General features: G+C 41.1%; 1 protein-coding gene across 4 annotated transcripts in view; it reads right to left on the bottom strand.

The window, feature by feature from the left end:
* The window catches only part of LRCH3 (leucine rich repeats and calponin homology domain containing 3), a 101012-nt gene that overhangs the window by 5490 nt on the left and 75911 nt on the right, over positions 1 to 19611 (bottom strand). For 2 of the 4 annotated variants that reach the window (XM_077826114.1, XM_077826116.1), the window contains exons 15-20: positions 14956 to 15004; positions 14338 to 14451; positions 13522 to 13640; positions 12358 to 12396; positions 10149 to 10286; positions 7546 to 7623 (exon numbers count right to left, since the gene is read on the bottom strand). In XM_077826114.1, the coding sequence (XP_077682240.1) occupies positions 7546 to 7623; positions 10149 to 10286; positions 12358 to 12396; positions 13522 to 13640; positions 14338 to 14451; positions 14956 to 15004 (537 nt within the window). Of the gene's footprint in view, positions 1 to 4893; positions 5095 to 7545; positions 7624 to 10148; positions 10287 to 12357; positions 12397 to 13521; positions 13641 to 14337; positions 14452 to 14955; positions 15005 to 19611 lie in introns of those variants that run through there. The other 2 variants (XM_077826117.1, XM_077826115.1) reach the window with 2 other exon arrangements.

The following is a 19611-nucleotide window of genomic DNA, read 5'->3' as shown; positions in this document are numbered from 1 at the left end:
ATATTTTTCAATTCACCTCATACAAGTATTGTAGTGCAATCTCTTTATCGTGAAAGTGTAACTTACAAATGCAGATTTTTTTTTGGTTACGTAACTGCACTCAAAAACAAAACAGTGTAAAACTTTAGAGCCTACAAGTCCACTCAGTCCTACTTCTTATTCTGCCAATCGCTAAGACAAACAAGTTTGTTTACATTGACGGCTTCGTATTTACAATGTCATCAGAAAGTGAGAACAGGTGTTCGCATGGCACTTTTGTAGCCAGTATTGCAAGGTATTTACATGCTGGATATGCTAAACATTTGTATGCCCCTTCATGCTTCGACCACCATTCCAGAGGACATGCTTCCATGCTGATGATGCTTGTTAAAAAAATTAATTTTGTGACTGAACTTCTTGAGGGGAGAATTGTATGTCCCCTGCTCTGTTTTACCCACATTCTGCCATATATTTCATGTTACAGCAGTCTCGGGTGATGACCCAGCACATGTTCGTTTTAAGAACACTTTCACAGCAGATTTGACAAAATGCAAAGAAGGTACCAATGTGAGATTTCTAGCTACAGCACTCGACCCAAGGTTTAAGAATCTGAAGTGCTGTCCAAAATCTGAGAGGGATGAGGTGTGGAGCATGCTTTTAGAAGTCTTAAAACAGCACCACTCTGATGAGGAAACTACAGAACCCAAATCACCAAAAAAGAAAATCAACCTTCTGCTGGTGGCATCTGACTCAGATGATGAAAATGAACGTGCATCAGTCCGCACTGCTTTGGATCGTTATCGAGCAGATCCCATCATCAGCATGGAAGCATGTCCTCTGGAATGGTGGTTGAAGCATGAAGGGACATATAATCTTTAGCGCATCTGGCACGTAAATATCTTGCAACGCCAGCTACAACAGTGCCATGCAAACACCTGTTCTCACTTTCAGGTGATGTAAACAATAAGCACGCAGCATTATTTCCTAAACATTTTAACCAACCTTGTTTGTCTGAGTTACTGGCTGACCAAGAAGTAGGAGTGAGTGGACTTGTAGGCTCTAAAGTTTTACATTGTTTTATTTTTGAATGCAGGTTTTTTTTTTTTTTTTACATAATTCTACATTTGTAAGTTCAACTTTCATAATAAAGAGATTGCACTACAGTACTTGTAGGAAGTGAACTGAAAAATATTTGTTTTTTACAAGTGCAAATATTCGTAATAAATAAATAAATGTATTCTGTGTTGTAACTGAAATTAATAAATTTGAAAATGTAGTAAACAACCAAAATTTTTTAAAATAAATGGTATACTATTGTTAACAGTGCGATTAATTGCAATTAATTTTTTTAATCACTTGACAGCCCTAAAAAGGATACCTGTTAAAAGTGCTGTTCTTACTGTTAAAAATAATACAATGAAGAATTACCAGGAATATTTTAAAGGCAAATATCCTCAATATAGGAATAAAAAAGGGTCGTTCTTGAGCTATCAGTTATTCATCTTTCAGACACTCTTTTTTAATAGAAGTCACCTCAGAAAAGCACCCTTATTAAGTCGTAGTATTTAAAAATATCTAGTGTGGAATGAGCTTTCAAGGCATTTACGGAATTGTATTGTTGTGTGTATAATCTGAGTTTAGGGCCTGATCTTGTAACCAACTCCACAGAGGCTCTCTGCCTGTGCTCAGGCAGAATCCCACTGACTTCAGTGAGGCTTCAGGCAGGTGTCCAACCATGTAGAGTCAAATGCAGAATCAGGTCCTTGCATTTCTAATTAAAAAAAAAAAACCTGATACCCCATATTTGGTCACTCTATAAACCCCTGGAGAATCTTTATACATTTCTTTACATATGCACATGGCAAGCTGATTTTCTACACACTGCTTGCATCTTCTGTGAAGACTTAAAAAAAAAAAATCTTCAAATTCTTGGCAATGTGTGAGTGATCAGAGCCTGGACTCCTCATGTGGAGACCTTGAGTGCAACCCTGAAATTCTTGAGGTAAGACAGGTACCAGACTGACACCTTTAAAGTTCCAATAAACAAGAGACTAGAAAGAAGTACAATTACCAATAAAATATCTGTGGATTTCAGCCTTTTAAAAATATATAAACACAGGGAAACGATTTGGAATGAATCCATACCACAGAGATAGACAAAAAGGCTTAAAACTGGAAGGCACCGTTATTGTGAACCCTTTCAGTTTTTAATCACAGTGTTCATTAAGAGAAGTTAATATAGGCAATTGAGTTAGTTTTAGTCCATACCAGTAAACAGTGCAAAAACAGCTCCAACGGTCAATTTTTTAAAATAACTGTAATCCTGCCTTTTGTGGGGGAAAACAAGCACGTTCTCCTCAGGCAGAATTCCCAGACAGGAATGTTCTGTGTCAAATCACAATGTGATCTGAAAAGGAGACAGGCAACTCCCATTAACCTACTCTTAGGTTCGTTAGCCCAACTTTTATTACAAGGCTCAGCAGACCATGCATATTAAAAAAACATTTTCAATGGCAATTACAGCATTTGCAACTCAGCTATGTATGATGCAGTGCTTCAGACTTACTGTGTTACTACTGCTGAAACACTGGACTGCAGCAGCTAAGATGGGTTTAAGAACGGTTGACCATATTTTCTTAGGATTAAGAAGAATTCATTGAAACACATTCAGAAAAGGACATCTACACTGGGGAGACATGGTCTCTTGCACACAGCGTCAGGAGTGCCCTGAAGCTTGAAGACATTTTGGAACTCTGACTTGAATCAAGTGGGAGGGTAAAATGGGAACTCAGTCTAAACATTCAATAACTTAGCAGGAGAGATGTGCCAAATCTGGATTAAAAACTAGTCTAATGGGTCCCAGCCTTTGTGGGTAACAATCCATGTACTGGGCTAGGACTGCAGCTGAACTGATCATTGCCACTACTGTGGTTGGTCTAACCTGGAACAGAGCTTATGCGGCTCCAAATGCCACTCTTGCCAACATGACACTGATTTTTAAAGGAGTCCAAGCTTCACAGTAAATAATAACTCCCTTCCCCACATGGACGCATGGCAGTGGTGCACTGGCACCCAGCATGGAAGCTCTTCATCTAGTTCGGGAAGAGGCAGGTTGAGTACAAGTTACAGAAATTTGAAGGACGACTGATTGAGAAGCACCAGGCTAGGTAATAGTGCCCAGAAGAAAAAGTAAAGAGTGAGCTCCATGTAGCGGCTCTGCAAATAATGGAACAGAATGGATCAGTGTCTAACTACTTTTGTTGACAAACCCTGAAGGAAATGGGGCTCTAATGTAGAGTTCACGTGACAGTCCCATTAAAACAATAGCAAACAACAGAAAAAGGCAGATAATTGGTTTGGTGTCAAAAGAAAAAGTTGGATGGACTTTGTCTGCTCCTTTTAACATCCAATTTATGGATCACAGTCTCCCTGAGAATGCATGAAAGCAAAAGAATGCAGTGTGCAGCCGACAAATTCTGAAAACTACCTGAGTTTTGCAAACCAATGAAGAGTGAATATGTTATTAGAGCTTTTAGCCCACAATTCTATGATGCAAAGATTCCGATCATGAGGAGGAGGAAGAGACTTATGGAATAAGGTTGAGTTTGAGCTCACACCAATCAAGTGGCTGCTCCAGAAGTTTGCTATGAGGACCACAGTAATATCCCATGATAGCTCATCTTCTACCAGGAACCAGATTTTTCCCAGTGTGCATGAAAAAGTTCAACTCCTCTCCAAACTCCAGGCTTGATGTATTAGGCTATGTGTCCACTGTGTCGCTGCAGCCGTGCCATTGTCAGGTGTGCTGTGTGGCTGCTCTTTTTCGCTGGGAGAGAGCTCCTCCAAAGAGGGGCAGCAGCTTCATCCCACCAACGAAGCGCTGTCCACGCCAGTGCTTTTCATCGTTAAAACTTTTAGTCATTTGGGGTGTGTTTTTTTACACCTCTGAGCAGCAAAAGTTTTAACGAGGCAAATGCCAGTGTAGACAAAGCCTTAGTAAGGTGAAGCGGCTCAGGATTCACGGTCAGCCTAAGTGCCTATTTTTAGGCTTTGTCTGCACTACCACTTTGGTTGATCCGGGGTGTGAAAAAAACCACACCTCCTGACTGACATAAGTGTCACCGGCAAAAGTGCTGGTGTGGACAGAGCTATGTCGGCAGGAGACGCTGGTTGGGGGTGGATTAATTACGCTGGCAGAAGGGCTCTCCTGCCGGCAAAGAGCGGCTACACGGGAGACCTTACAGTGGCACTGCTGTAGCGGTATAGCTGTGCCGCTGTACGCTCTGCAGTGTAGACAGCGCCTTAGTCAAATGAGACGCTATTCCGAACCTAACAGTACAGGAAATCCAAGACTTTAGCAAAAAGGGTTAAGGAAACAGGCTTGTAAAAAAAACTCTAGTCCTGATAAAAAGAATCATGGGCCACGTCTCCTAAGACAGTAAGATATAACAAGGCACAGTGACATGTAAAGAAAAAACAATACTTTGCACATGTAGATATCACTTTTCATCAGAGGAACTCGAAGCTCTTTATAAATGCGGGTGGTATTCCCATTTTACAACTGTGGAAACTGAGGTACAGTGGAGCTGTGATTTTCCCATGTTACACAGCCATTCAAGAGAGTTGTGACTAGAACCCAGTGCACTAAATCCTAGTCCCTTACTCTAGCCACTGGACAATAATGCCTCCCCTTGTAAGCAGAATGCTTGCTAAACATCACACAAATACAAACTTGTAACAATGTCACAGATTGTCAGGTGGGTGTACCAAAGAGCATTTTTACATTGTACATGTCAACTCTGACTGGCTATCAGAAAGAATGCACTGCACTTATCCAAACAGTTCTTGACAAAAACAAAGCCTTTACCAATCGCTGAAGTGATGTAGCGACTCAGCAGCATCACTGTCCTTCAGCTAGAGGAAAAAGACCCAGCGATAGAACATACAGAGTGTTAGCATTAGAGTACAGTAAAATGCCGCAAAGCCCCCAAGCTGGATGGGAAGAGAGACAAGAGTGGATTCTTCTGACTCTGTCCCCAGGGAAAGAAGAGTTTCAACTGTCCTTTTAACGCTGAGGTTTAGCTGAAGAATGTCAGAAGGGGAACAAAGATTGTCCTGTCCAAAGTGTGTGAGCAGGAAGGGAAAACAGACAGAAAAACAGAATCAGTTGATCAACCGTATAAGTATCCATCAAGCAGTCAGTCATCTGATATCTCAAATACATCCAACAATTTCAAAGAGTAAAATGCAACTGGTTAATTCACACAAAGGAATATGCAAGACTCCTGTTCTAAAGAACTGCCTCCTTATATGCATTTTGCGTTCAGTAGTGTGTCAATCTTTCTAGTTTAAATATATAATAAAATCTCTTCAATAAAACAGCTAACAGTTGTCATAAGTCTTAGTTCAAAACAGTTCTATCTTGGAAGTCAGAAATAAATTGGATAAGGTATTCTTAAACTACCACTGGCTGTATATGAGTCTTCACGTTCTACATACTTAATCCATACTTTTTAATTAGTGAAATGATTCAAAACGGCACAAACAGAGCAGATTATTTACCTGTAATTGATCTCTGAATGTAGTATTCTGCATAGATACCGAATATTTGATCACATGGCCTAAGTGTTCTAAAATTATCAACATTTCCGGACCTTTCACCTCCCTTCAACAGAGGCATCAACTGTAAGCAATGATGGATAGGTGCGAATATAGCATATCATAGTGTCCAACTGTCAGTTTCTTTTGATCCAAGACCGCTAAGTCACACAGTCTTTTGTAACTATTCCACTGGAATACTGGAATATGAGTGTGGCTCTACGCAAGATACTACCTTTAGAGAACAATAATTACAGGTAACTAGTTTGCCCTCTTAAAAGGTAAGTATTTCTACATAGGTCCATACTTGGGAGACATCCTTCTAGTTCTGTAATCTCAGAATTTAAATGAAAGGAGGCACACACAGGCATTTTTTCAATAATGGTAACTAGACTGGCATTCTCATGCAGACATCCTACCTTCTCTGCTCAGGGGCAGAGGAGACATGTGAGGGTAAGTTAAGAGATCAGGTGGGGAGTCACTCAGCTAAGTATTCAAAAGGCCTTGTTCTTCAGGAACTCTAATTTGAAGCTCAATGCAGGAGAAATGAGAACATAATAAGATTCTAGGTAGGTCAGTCTTGTCTGCCTCTGTGCACCTGCATGTACCAAGGCAGATCTAGCATAATAGAGTCCATACCATAAACTTGCATTCAGTGCACAGACTTGAACAGTGTAGTAGATATGACCTACTATTTCACTTGGCCTCTCCCGTTAACTCCATGGAATGTGAACTCACTCTGAGTGAGACTGACCAAGTGAGTGATTCTGGTTTACTTCAGGACACCTAGTTAGTGCAGCACTCCAAAGTAACAGTGGGTCCCTCACTGCAGGGGTCCAACCTCATGCACTAATGAGCCTTAAGAGATTAATGGGCAGCTAAATAAGGTTTTTATCCTACATTTTTGATGGCTCAAGGCAATCAGCTGTAATACATCTTGGAAGTGAAGCTATCAATGACTTAATCCAGGCAAATACTGCTTTAGCAGTGACTGTCCAGGAATCACTTTTAGAAGTAGTTATGAGTCCTTGGGTCCATTTTTCCCTTCAGAGAAGTCTTTCCAAAAGCAAACAGGATAAAAAAAACATGAAGCAAAACAGCAACATGAGTTCTATCACTTACTTTGTAATGTAAGGAAACATAGCAATTAATGCACCAGAGAGAAAAACAGCAGCAAAACGGAGCAAGTAGCTATTAAAACATCAAAGTAACCTTTGCACTGAGATCAGCTGGTGTTAGAAGTGAAGTGGGGAAGGAGGGAAAGAGAAAGAAAAGACAGTTGGACCATGATGTGCTATATTGTATATATATATTTCCATCTCTTCGCTCTTGCCCCAAGAGCGAATGTGCAGTGTTTTGGAAGGTGAAGAGGAATTCCAGAAGGTATTAGAGCTTGAGAGCAAGAACATATAACACAAGGAGTGGAGATCTATGCACAGATGACTACCCAGCAGAGAACAGACCAATATCATGGTTTCTTCTTAGACAATCAGAGTGGTCACATAAAATAACGGAGCAGTAGGCTTTGCTCTGAAGGCAGAACAGAAACCTTGGTACTTGGGGAAAAAACACTCAAAACTATATCTTTTTAAAAAATTTTTAAAGCCTCTTGGATTAACACCCAACATATGGTCTCAAGAAACCTGAATGACGTTTTTTCAAAACTAGATTCTTAATGCACCTCCTCATTCTGCTTGACAGAATCAGAGTGAATCCAACTATATGAACTTTATCTCAATCACAGTAAGTGAAACGTACTTTTTGCAAACCATTATTGTGACTTTATTTTGCTTCCTGAAACAATGCAAAATCAAATCAGCTCTTCATAGTTATACGTACCTTACATGTGAACCTACAGTACTAAACTTGACACATTTGCATTGTCCCCAAAGGTTTCAGAAAGATCTCTTTTGTAAAGTAGTATACAATACAATATACCTCACAATATAGGAATAGGAGGGGATTTACCTGAGGCACACCAATCTTTCTGCAAGCTTCCAGGAAATTCTCCACATTTCGTCTGCATTTTGCCATTGTTAGCTTAGGCTGCAAAGAAACAGGAGAAGAAGGCATACAAAGTTTTTAATTGGCAGGATTTTTAAAAATAAAGCTTTTGGGTTAAATAAACGACTAATATATCTGCAGTCCAAAAACACATTATGATGACATAAGCTTATCTAATTCAAAACAGAGCTCAACATTTCCTTAGAAAGGCAGGCATGAAGTGAAAAGCTAACTCATGAAGTGCTGAGATGAACATTTTAATGGAAAGAGTATTTTGATCTGTGCAAAATATACACACAAAGTGTTATAAAATAGGCTGCACATTTGGTGTCTATTTTGAGTGGCTGCAATAACCTAATCTTAAAAATACATTTAGAATAAAACATCCATCCACCCATCCATTGCTCCAGTACAGTGACCTTTGAATTTCAGAGTAATTTTATGATGTGAACCAACCTGGAGCCTATTCTGAGTTATTAAGTTATATACAGGTTTAAAATGTATTTCAGTTAAAGAGGTACAGAAAGAGCCAGATGAAACCAGAGAAAATGGAAACTGCTGCCTAAGTTCCTTACAAGTGTGTTTCATGTGGTTAACAGCAGAGTTCTAAATTGTATTTATCAGATTCTTCTTGAATAATGGGTATTTTCTGGTAAACTTCAACACTTTTACACAGACCTTAACTCCTGGAAAAAGAACAGACTAGACAAACAGAAACAAGACATAAGATGCCCCTTTTCTCCCTTGTGCTGGCTACCCACATTGTGGGTAACAGCAGACTGGGCAGCTTCTGTGAGGCTAATATTCCCCCCTCTAAGCAGGTGGGTGGTAAGCTGGTGGAGCTTCGGCTCCACACCCTCAATGTGCCAGACAGCACAGCTGAGCTGGTACAGAGGGGTAAATAATCTGTGCCAGGTTAAGGGTTGATGCAGATTTCCCTCTACTAGAGTAATGAGGAAAAACAGAGAGCATATTATGGCTGAGTCACAATATAACCCCATTCCACTCTCAGGCCACTGCAACTATATGCTGCCTCTTACTCAGGGCTTGTGGCAACGCCATGATTTAGCTCACAATGTAGACTTGGAACCATCCAATTCCACAGAGGACAGGGCACAGAGAATATCTTCATTATGAAGTGAGTTTACTGAATAGCAGCTATAGACATCCATTTTTCGAGGATTCTGTAATCTGCCTAAAATGCCATCATATCTGTTTAGTCTGTTATCTAAACTATGGGGACATCTGCATGATCAAACAAGACCATAGAAGACAAGCCATAATGATACGGTACACAATGCTGTAAGTGCCAGTTCGAGTTCTAGCACAAGTACTGTCTCCAAAATAAGTCAAAGCAAAACTTAACATACATTTTTCAACATTTTCCCCAGTGACTCCCTTTGGTTTTCTTTTTTTATTTATATGGTCATTCACCTTGTTTTAAAACTGTAACAAGCAAAAAATCTGCCTTTATGAGAGCAAAATGCACATTATATATTCAAAATACACTTGTATATTTCAAGTAGGCAAGAGCCCACAGGGGGTAGTGTCTTGTATAGCTCTGTTGGAATCTAACTTATGAAGCACACCTGTGGGTTTGATACAAGCAGTAAGGGAAGGCAGACAATTTCCCATGCTCCACTGATCTTCAAGTTGTCCTTTAGGTTGCCTAAAAAGACTCCAACGAAATGAACAAACTTGCCACAACAACAGGATCAATACTGTAAGTGACTCCTCTTCATTTCCTGATTCTCATATCTTCTCTAGCCACATGTGGTATTTTGGTGGTACACATTTTTAGTTGCCGTTGATGAAGTTATAGATACAGGTACTTTTCCTGCATTACTTTCCAAAACTTCTAAAGCACTGTCCAAAATGTTGCATTCAGGTAACACAGAAGTATCTTCTTAAGCAATTTCTATTGCTGGGTGTACTTCCTGCTACAAACACTCCCAGAATACATGAAGATTAAGTTCCTGTCCTACTGTTCCCACAAGTGTGTGTCTGGGCTTATCTGCGTTGTGCTCAAGGGACTTTGAACAATCTGATCAATATGCCCTATCAAAATTCCTAAGAGAAAGAGTTGATGGTAATTTAAGTGGATCCAGGAATGGGAGTCTATTCACGTCAATTGAGATGGAATTCTGATTCCCTATTTCTTTCTTATGTTTTCTGTATTGTGTTGCCACACATCCATTTAAATGCTATATATCCCAGCTATCTGTCCTTTTCTGTTTCTAAGACCTTTTGACCCTCTGAAATATCCTGTTTTGGTTCTCATATTGAATCCTGCCTTTTGTTTTACTAAAATATAAAGTTCTCAAGTCCTATAAGTAGTTCAAATAATAAAATATGTGTTAGAAGTAACTATTTAAAATAGACAAACACAAATGTCACTAGTTTTTTATGGCTTTGTTACACATTCTGCTTAGGCAAAGGAGACTGGTATTTTGTTATCTCTGCCCAACATCAGAAAGAGATGTTACATGTAGTCCTCACATGGACTATGAAACACTATGATGGGACCCAGACAACTACAACACACTGTTACATCTTTGTATACTTACTACAGCAGGAGAGGGGACATGGATGCTGGGAACAGATCGAGGCCAGACATGATTGGCTAAGTGGCAGAGAACAACTCCATCAGTAAGAGCTGCTCCAAGATCACTGGGCAAAGACACTTTTAACCGTGACTCAATATTCTACAAAAGAACGAAAATTATGTATCACACAAAGCAAATAAGAATACAATTAAATGATTAAATACAGCTGCTCTTCTCAACCTTATTTATTCTGCAGCACATTTCATAAGAGCAGAACCTCTCATGGATCAACAACCCTCTTAATTCTCTGGGGCTTGGTTCTCAAAAGGTTTCATTCTGTGGACCACCAGGATTCACAACTGACCACAGTTTGAAAGCTACTGAGCTAAAAGACAAATGGAGTTTTCACAGTGCAGCACATGGAATTAAAATCCAGCAACGGAGATAAAAAGAACGTTGCTCAAAATCGATGAAAACCACAAATCCCAGGGTGAGTAATCAAGGTCCAAGAAATATATTCCACATCCTCCAGGTACTCAGAGAGTAGATGTACTATGAAAATAGTTGTCTTAAAGCGTAGGAGTGGAATGTAGTCACCAGAGGCAAGAGATAATATTTTCCCTGCAAAGGAAAACTGAACTACTACATTTAATCAGTTTAAGTTATCTTAAGCAGGAAAAGGCAATGAAGTGTAGTGGTTACACGAGAAGAGAACAGGGTTCCAATTCACGGGTTCTATTCTGGTCTCATTCAATATATCATTTGCAGTCAAGCTGTAGCAGTGTTGGTCCCAGGATATTAGCGAGACAAGGTGGGAGAAGTAATAGCTTTTATTGGACCAACTTCTGTTCGTGAAAGAGACAAGCTTTCGAGCTACACAAAGCTTAGAGCCTGCCTATTTCATTCAGTGTATGACCCTTGGCAAATCACTCTTCTGTATTTCAGTTTATATATCTGCAAAATGAGTTTGGTTTTACACTTAAAACTAGGAAGTAGGTTGTGAGGCTCAAAATATGCAAAGTCCTTTCAGATCAACAGATCAAAGGAGCTAGAGCTACATCAGTACAAAATATTATTTAGAGAACATGCTGGGTTATGGTTTCCTTTAAGTCAGGGCTGGGCAAACTACAGCCCGTGGGCCAGATCCAGCCCGCAAGCCGTTTTAAGCCGGCCCGCGAGCCACACCTCACAGCTCGGCCCTGCTCCGGCCGGGGCGCTGGGTCAGGGCCAGACCATGCAGCTTGGCCCCGCTCCGGCGGTCCGGCCGGGGCGCTGGGTTGGGGGGCCGCACCAGCAGATAGGCTGCGTTCCAGCCGGGGCGCTGGGTTGGGGGCTGCACCAACAGCTGGGCCCCGCTTCATCACTGGGTTGGGGCCGGACCACGCGGCTCGGCCCTGTTCCGGCCTGGACGCTGGGTCAGGGCTGGACCATGCAGCCAGGATGCTGGGTCGGGGCCCCATCATGTGGGTTGGACCCACTCCGGCACTCCAGCTGGGGTGCTGGGTTGGTGCCGCACCACGCGGCTCGGCCCCACTCTGGTGCTCCAGCCAGGGCACAAGGCTGGGGGTTGCACCATGCAGCTCCCGGAAGCCAAGGCATGGCCCCACTCTGGCTCCTACGCGCTCCAATGGGAGCTGCAGGGGCAGTGCCTGCGGATGGGGCAGCCGCCTGGCCGTGTCTCCATTTAGGAGCCGGAGAAGGGACATGCCACTGCTTCCAGGAGCAGCTTGAGGTAAGTGCCACTCAGAGCCTGCACCCCCCTGAGCCTCTCCCCACACCCCAACCCCCTGCCCCAGCCCTGATCCCCCTCCCGTTCTCCAAACCCCTTGACCCCAGCCCGGAGCACCCTCCTGCACCTCAAACCTCTCATCCCCAGCCGGAACCCGCACCCCTGCCTCAGCTCTGATCCCCCTCCTGCCCTCCAAACCCCTCGGTCCCAGCCCAGAGCACCCTCCTACACCCCAAACTCCTCATCCCCAGCCCCACCCCAGAGCCCAAACCCCAATCCCAATTTTGTGAGCATTCATGACCCGCCATACAATTTCTATTCCCCAAAGTGGCCCTTGGGCCAAAAAGTTTGCCCACCCCTGCTTTAAGTTCATGAGTGGAAGAAAAAAATCCATTCCGGTGAAGTGCTTATATTCACTACTGTATTAGAATCAACATTTACGGAATGGGTAAGAAGTCTTATTCCTTGACAAAGTCTCAAACAATTACAACGATAACTTACATTTTTAGGTTTCAGAGTAGAAGCTGTGTTAGTCTGTATCTGTAAAAAGAAAAGGAGTATTTGTGGCACCTTAGAGACTAACAAATTTATTAGAGCATAAGCTTTCATGAGCTACAGCTCACTAGTCCCTAAGGTGCCACAAGTACTCCTTTTCTTTTTACATTTCTAGGTAGCTTTCATCCCAAAACATTCCAAACCACTTTACAGACACTTTTAAGAGTCACTTCCTGCACTACAGAAATGCAGCCATCGCTGGGGTGAAACACCGCAGCAGCATAACAGACCATAGCATTTTTATTATTTATTATGTGTACTGTGGTTGTGTAGTGCCAGTCAAGGACCACAACTCCACTGTGCTAATTTCTGTACAAACACAGAACAAAAAGACAGTCCCTGCTCCTCAGGGCTTACCCTCTAAGGGCTTGTCTTCACTACCAGGGTAAATTGACCAAAGTGAATAAGGTAGCTGGAGTCGACGTAGCTTAGATCAACTTACCCTGGTGTCTTCACTGTGCTGCGTCGACAGGAGACACTTTCCTGTCGATTTAGCAGGTCTTCACTAGACCCGTTAAATCGACACCCGCTGCATCGATTGCAGCAGCATCGATCTCCCTGTTAGTGAAGACAAGCCCTCAGTATAAGACAGGAGACAATAGGTGGATACCGACAGATGGGTAGTAAAAGGAAACATGATATTAGTTAGCAGTCGTCTGAGCATACCAACTGCCTAACCATTACCAAGCTTTTTGTAGGCATCATGGCAAAGGAAAGTTTTAAGAAGGGATTTGAAAGAGGACAATGAGGTGGCTTTACGGATGTTTACAGGGAGTTCCTCCCAACTGGGAGGGGCAGCCTGGGAGAAAGCACAAAGATGCTCTTTAAGTCTTCAAACAAATGGGTGATGAACGCTGGCTTCATTGGCAATCAGGTGGGAGTGGACAACTTGACAGTGTATGAGGAGTGACATTACACAACAGGATGAAGATGAAGACTACTGTATCCAACTGGATTTTAGATTGTGAAGTTACTAACATTTAATCTATCCAAAACACTATGGTTGGCACTGGTTAAATGAAGCAAGTCCAAAATAACGAAGAAACATTTGTCGCATACTTGCAGTGAATTTGCTAAAATGCTTGTACACTAGTTACTGCTAGTACACACCTTCCGCAGTTGCTCTATTAGTTCCAACTCTTCCTCACGTTGCTTGGAGTTCTGCCTTGCTCTAGGGTCTGTAGAATCATTAGGAGGACATGAGGCAGAAGAGGGAGATGAAGCAACAACTAGAAAAACCATCATGAAGGAAAGTGACAAACTGAGTTTGATTGGGAGGTATTCCTTTAATGCAGTATTACACATGCACAGTACGCAAGTTTGGGTATAGTACATTGCTATTCACAAATTGATTTCCTTCATTTGATTATTAATCTAAGCAAGGCTTAGATGCTGTTAATTTTCTTTTGCCCAATAAACACTTGCATAAAAAGGATTAATTTTAGATAGCTGAAATGTAGCTTTGTACAACTATCATCAATCTTACTACAAAGGTATGGATTCTGGTATGTACTACAGTACAATGCAAAGTCTATAAAGCTGCCTTTGTCACTATCAAGGGGCTTAATAAATAGCATTACAATAGCCTCTGTATAGGTGAAAGTATAAATCCAGGAGAGCACAACACTAATCTCCCCACACACACACACTCCACAAATTTGCACATCATATTCTTTGATATTTGCTAAATTTATTTATTACCAAGACAAAAATACAACTTATTACAAATCGACTTATTACAAATAGGACTATAATGGCTTATTCTAAGAAAGTTTAGCGACTGGTGTCCACAGATAGGTCTCTAAAGCTAATTTCCTGAGAATAAAGCTACTGCCGCCAAGATAATTCAATTGTGCACAAAGTGGTTAACATGGAAGTTAATATAACTTTGTAACACAGTCCAGCTTCTCCAGCTCTATAACCTACCTTTGTTAATTTCATCCCTTACAGCTGCTCGGAAAAGGAAACTCTCAGGTCGCTGGGAAGGGTTTCTATAGGAAGGAGGAGCAGCAGGGCCAGGATACAGAGAGGAAAGATGGACTGAACAAATGTGGAAAGGCACAGGAAAGGAGAGGAGGAGAAAGAAGTAAAAAGGTTACGAGTTTAATAGGAAATGGGTTCAGCACTGTAATAATTAAAAGAACAAAATAAAATTATAATCTAATGACAAGATGAATTACAGCCATGCATGATAAAAGCATAGGGCAGAAAGAGGCATCTTCAAGAACACTTGCATGCTAAGCACATTCCATGCACTTTTACCAACAAATTGTTCCATTTTGTATTTAATGTGTCATTAGGGCAAAGCCAATGCCAGAGCCTGGAAAATGTGGAGCCCCACCACTTCCCACAGAAGGTGCCAACAGCTCTGTGCTCTATTTACTTCTGTGACTCAACAGAGAACTTAACAACAAATCAGACCCACAGACAGAGCAGTCCAGCTTATGGATAGGAATGACATCCTTAACAGTCTACTTATGCAAGCAAGCAATTTAACCTATTTTAGCCCTTCTTTTTAGACTTTTTGCACCTCTCTCCTGTTACCTGTTTGAGTAGTAGGTGAACCTGGTGATATAGTAGATCTGTCATCACTCTGTGGACAAATAAGTAAAACAGCATTAATGATCCTTATTGAGACAGGCTACAACTAGCTTTTCAGAAGTTACCATCCACCTAGACACATTTCAGAAAAAAAAAAATAAGGGAAAAAACAGCCTATTGTTAAAAAAAGATGTACAATAGGCACTTATTTTGCAGAACTGATGGAAGTCGTCTTCTTCAAGGAATAAAATGGTGAAAGAGGTATTGCTTCCGGAAAGGACAGCGGCAGTGCTGTGTTTGAATATTTTTCAGGGTGGGAACAGGGACATTACCTGTTTTTCAATTAAATATCATGCAAAACATGCAAGACAGCAGCTTTGATCCGAATACACAGCCCACTCTAAATCTTTGCAAGAGCAAAATTAGTATTAATTGAATTTCACTCTCCTGCCCACCCTCGGAGTAATATTGTAGTTAGAACTAATGAAACTAATGATTAAATGAGTTAATGATGGATTAATGATTTCTTGTGATTAAGATTTTTTCTGTTCAATATAATAAAGTTTCTATAGCAGATGACGATGTACAGGATAATCATGATTTATGGTAAGAGTAAACTTGTAAAGAAAAAAAGCAATGACATTTCCAGTAAGCTACAAGTCAGTAGATGTCTTAAGGGGAGATAAAATAGAAGAAATGGTGGCAGGCAACAAGAATCTAAGAATCAGTCCATACAGGGATTGAAACCCTGCTAGCTACTGACATGTTTGCATGGTTTAGGCTCACTGAAGACAGGACCAAAAGCTAAAGCAACGTAAAACCTACTGCAGTTTAATCAGGTCAGTCAAGTTCATAACCTCTGAATTTCAGATTAGAAGCTGACAGACTAACACATATTAAAATAGAATTGTGGATCTGAGGTTTTTTTGTTGGCTTTACTGATGAATAATAGCTAGAGATACCTTGACAGATCTGAAGGCATTAGGCAGGGTGGTAGCATAGCCCTCTTGATTCAACCCTGACAGCGACTGAACACAGAAAGAAATAAGGCAGTACCAACATTAGCGAACAGTTGACAGGATGTGCCCGGGCAAAATGCACCAGTAAGATTAAAAAGGGCAGGTACTTACAAATGTTCAAGTGTTGCAAAGGTATTAGTGGGAAGAGATAAAAATGCCAGAAAATTTATTTGATAAATCTAAAATACAATTAAAATGTTCTATCCTCAAAAATATTAGTCCATTAATTTGAAAGATGGGATGTTTCATTTAAAACAAGAACACAATCACATCAAAAGCAGAACTAAGAACAATCATACTGGTAGAAAGCTCTTCAGTCATATACTGCACTGGTCACCACACTAACTGACACAGAAGCCACTAATCAGAAGGAACAGATTTTTGTACACTTTCAAAATACAAATTTCATGTTGAATTGAATAGGTTGTTTTCCTATTAACTTCATGAATGTGCAGAAAACAACATCACCTGATTGGCTCCAAGGCACAAGAACAGTACTGTGCCTATAAGGAAACACACACCAACATCTGATTATTTTCACAATGAAAAATTTAAAAAGTGTTATTTGTGAGTTAAAAGCAAGCAAGGTAAATAAAATCCTAGAGACAGAAACTAAGCTATCAGAGAAGATGTCCGAAATGAAGCTTTTCAATGCTTTAGTGAGCAAATTGCCATCATATTTTAATAGATAAAGAGGCAGAAGATGAACTATGCTTCATGTTTACACAGCGGTTCTTGCTTTTTCCTGGTAGAAGTTTTTAAACCAACAGGTGCAGCTTGGGGACCAAAGTCTCGAAAAGCAATATTTGGTGCCCTTATGCTGGCTAGCTATGGATCCCTCAGCTGTTACGACTGCTCTCAAATATGTGCAATGAGTGTGATGAAAAGGCTATGGCCTACATCATCTGCTAGAAAACAAAGGAGAGTCGACATAAAGACACACTGACTATACACCCTGACTGCTAAGTCTTGCCCATGATTCAACACACAAAGGACCTGTAGTGTGTCAACACAGCAAGTTATAGGGGAGTCTGGATCAGGCACAACAGTTTCACTGTGGTTCTACCCAGTCCTACATTTTCCTGCACACATGAAATGCAAACTCAGAACTGTGCCCTTAGATTTTAAGTGGCACGAACTAGACTATATTCTTCAAGTTATTAGAGAGTATACTCAAAGCAGCACAGTTCAGGAGCTGGATGAGAAAAGAAGGGACCAGTACTTTCCAAAACTGCTTTCAAATAATACTTGAACATATACAAAACAACAAAAGGTTACTACCTCCAACAACCATCTAGGTGTAATGCACACATACTTGTTTGTTGAAATCTTAACATGACTGTTACCACACTGCCCCTTTCGAAAAAGAGACAGTAAAAAGTCATCTCTTACAGAAGGTATTTGCAGGACCAGCCTTAAGCACAAGTATCTTGGTAGCCTTAGGGGCTCACAAAACAACTCCCTCACCACATTAATATAGTGTGGGGAGGAGAAGGGGTGTTGTGAAGCCTGGTTCTTGCCTGGGGCACAGTTGACAAAACAAGTAAAGAACCCACAGGCTTTTAAATAATGCCTAAAGAAAGGGATTTCCGCAGGCCCACAACATTAACTTAACACTTTATTTCTATAAGAAAAGATCAAGTCATCCCTGACACAGGCTAAAAGAAGGGCTTATACACAAATCACACACCCATCAGCAGGCAAGAGGGAGGAAACAGTGGTACACAAAAGGATAAGACAGCCACAACAGTAACACACTGCATGCTCTTCACCTGTTTGAGAGTCCCCGGCCTTCTTTTAATGGTATCGGTGTTATTGTCAATCTCAAACACAAAGAGAGGCTCAAAGCCATTCTGTCAGGGATAGCAGAGGAAAGAGAGAGGAAAAAGAGGAGGAAGTAAAGTGAGACGAAGAACCATCTTGAGATTCAAAGACAAAGGAACCAGGATACTGGTCTTGGTGACAGGCTCAACAATTCATTCCTAAAATATACTGCTGTAAACTTTTCACTTGGCCTCCATGCTCAACTCTTATTACTGAAATCACAAGAACTTCCCCTCACTAGGACTAATTGCAGCATATAGGGATTGTACAGAGCAGATTCAAAAGAAGAACTGTGCCCTACATGAATCAGGATATTACAATTTAATGTCTGTATTATGGGTGAATTCAATAATTAAGTATTTAAATACTGAAAAGGACACCCTCTGTCTGATAGTTAGAAAAATCAAAAATACAAGTTACGATATGGCTAAATCCTGCTCACTTTACTCACACAATTATTACTGCACTGCCGTAGTGCTTACAGGTCCTAATTGTGGATCATGGCCCCAACGTACTAGGTGCTGTACACGCAATGAAAAGATGGTCCCTGACCCAAAGAGCATATGATCCAAGTATAAGATGAGACATGACAGGTGAATACAACAAACAGGGTGAGGGCCCAGGCAACCGTGAGAGGACAAATACAGTAAAAAGCAGCGGTCACAGAACAGGTTGAGACCTTGGTATTGTCAATGCAAGTAACCTCAGTTACAGTCAATGGGACTACTTTTGTGAGTAAGGCAAGCAGGATTTGTTTCTACTGTACAATTGACACATGGATAACAACCCCCTTTGACCCACTCAGAGAACACCGATTTCTCACTCTCATTTTTTAGCAAACTTTTAGTCGGTCTAGCTGAAATGAATCAGCAAGATTGAAATTCATCACAGTGTGCACATTTCCGATACTATGGCCTAACTCCACTTGTCATGGAGTCACCTTAATTCACACACATTTAGAAGAAATATACAACTAATCTGTACTACTGTTAGTGCTTACAGGAATAGTATGTGTATCTGTGCATTGTGAGGACAACAGACCTTTATAAAAGGAGAGAGTACAAACAAAATAAAGAACTACAGCTGAAAGTCTACAGCTTTTCACAGATCACAAAATTAGGCAAAGTTTATCTTTACAACAACCATTCTCATGAAGGACAACATTTACAAAGAGGCCAAAGGAATATATGGTGTGAGACTTCAAAAGAAAGCTGCAAACTTAAGTACCTTTTCCGTTACCACTTTCTGCACATGCAAGAAGAGCATAAAGGGGGGAAAAGCAAACAAACAAAGTTTTCCAATCAACCTGTAGGCATAGGTATGATCATTCTCAGTTCCTTACAAGCAGCTGAAACCATTATTTAGAGCAGCGGTTCTCAAACTGTGGGACAGGACCACAAAGTGGGTCGGAACCCTGTTTTAATGGGGTTACCAAAGCTGGTGTTAGATTTGCTGGGGCCTGTGGCTGAAGCCAACACCTGAGCCCCACCACCCAGGGTGGAAGACCACACCCAGGGGCTTGAGTCCTGAGCAGCGGGGCTCAGCTTACAGGCCTACACCCATCACCCCCGCTCGGGGTGCTGGGGCTTGGGTGTGCTCAGGCTTCAGTCCACCCTCCTGAGGTTGTGTAGTAATTTTTGTTGTCAGAAGGGGGTCATGGTGCAATGAAGTTTGAGAACCGCTGGTTTAGAACAAAAGAAAAGCAACGTCTCAGTTTGCAGAGCTCTGACGTAATGAGGGAAATGCCAAACAAAAGGCCTTTATTATAGTTCTACATAAAACTCCATTGTGTTTAAAATAGAACACTAATCCCATA

This window comes from Eretmochelys imbricata, chromosome 9 (assembly GCF_965152235.1).
Source record: "Eretmochelys imbricata isolate rEreImb1 chromosome 9, rEreImb1.hap1, whole genome shotgun sequence".
Classification (NCBI taxonomy): domain Eukaryota; kingdom Metazoa; phylum Chordata; order Testudines; family Cheloniidae; genus Eretmochelys; species Eretmochelys imbricata.
This window is presented reverse-complemented; position numbering and strand designations above follow the sequence as displayed.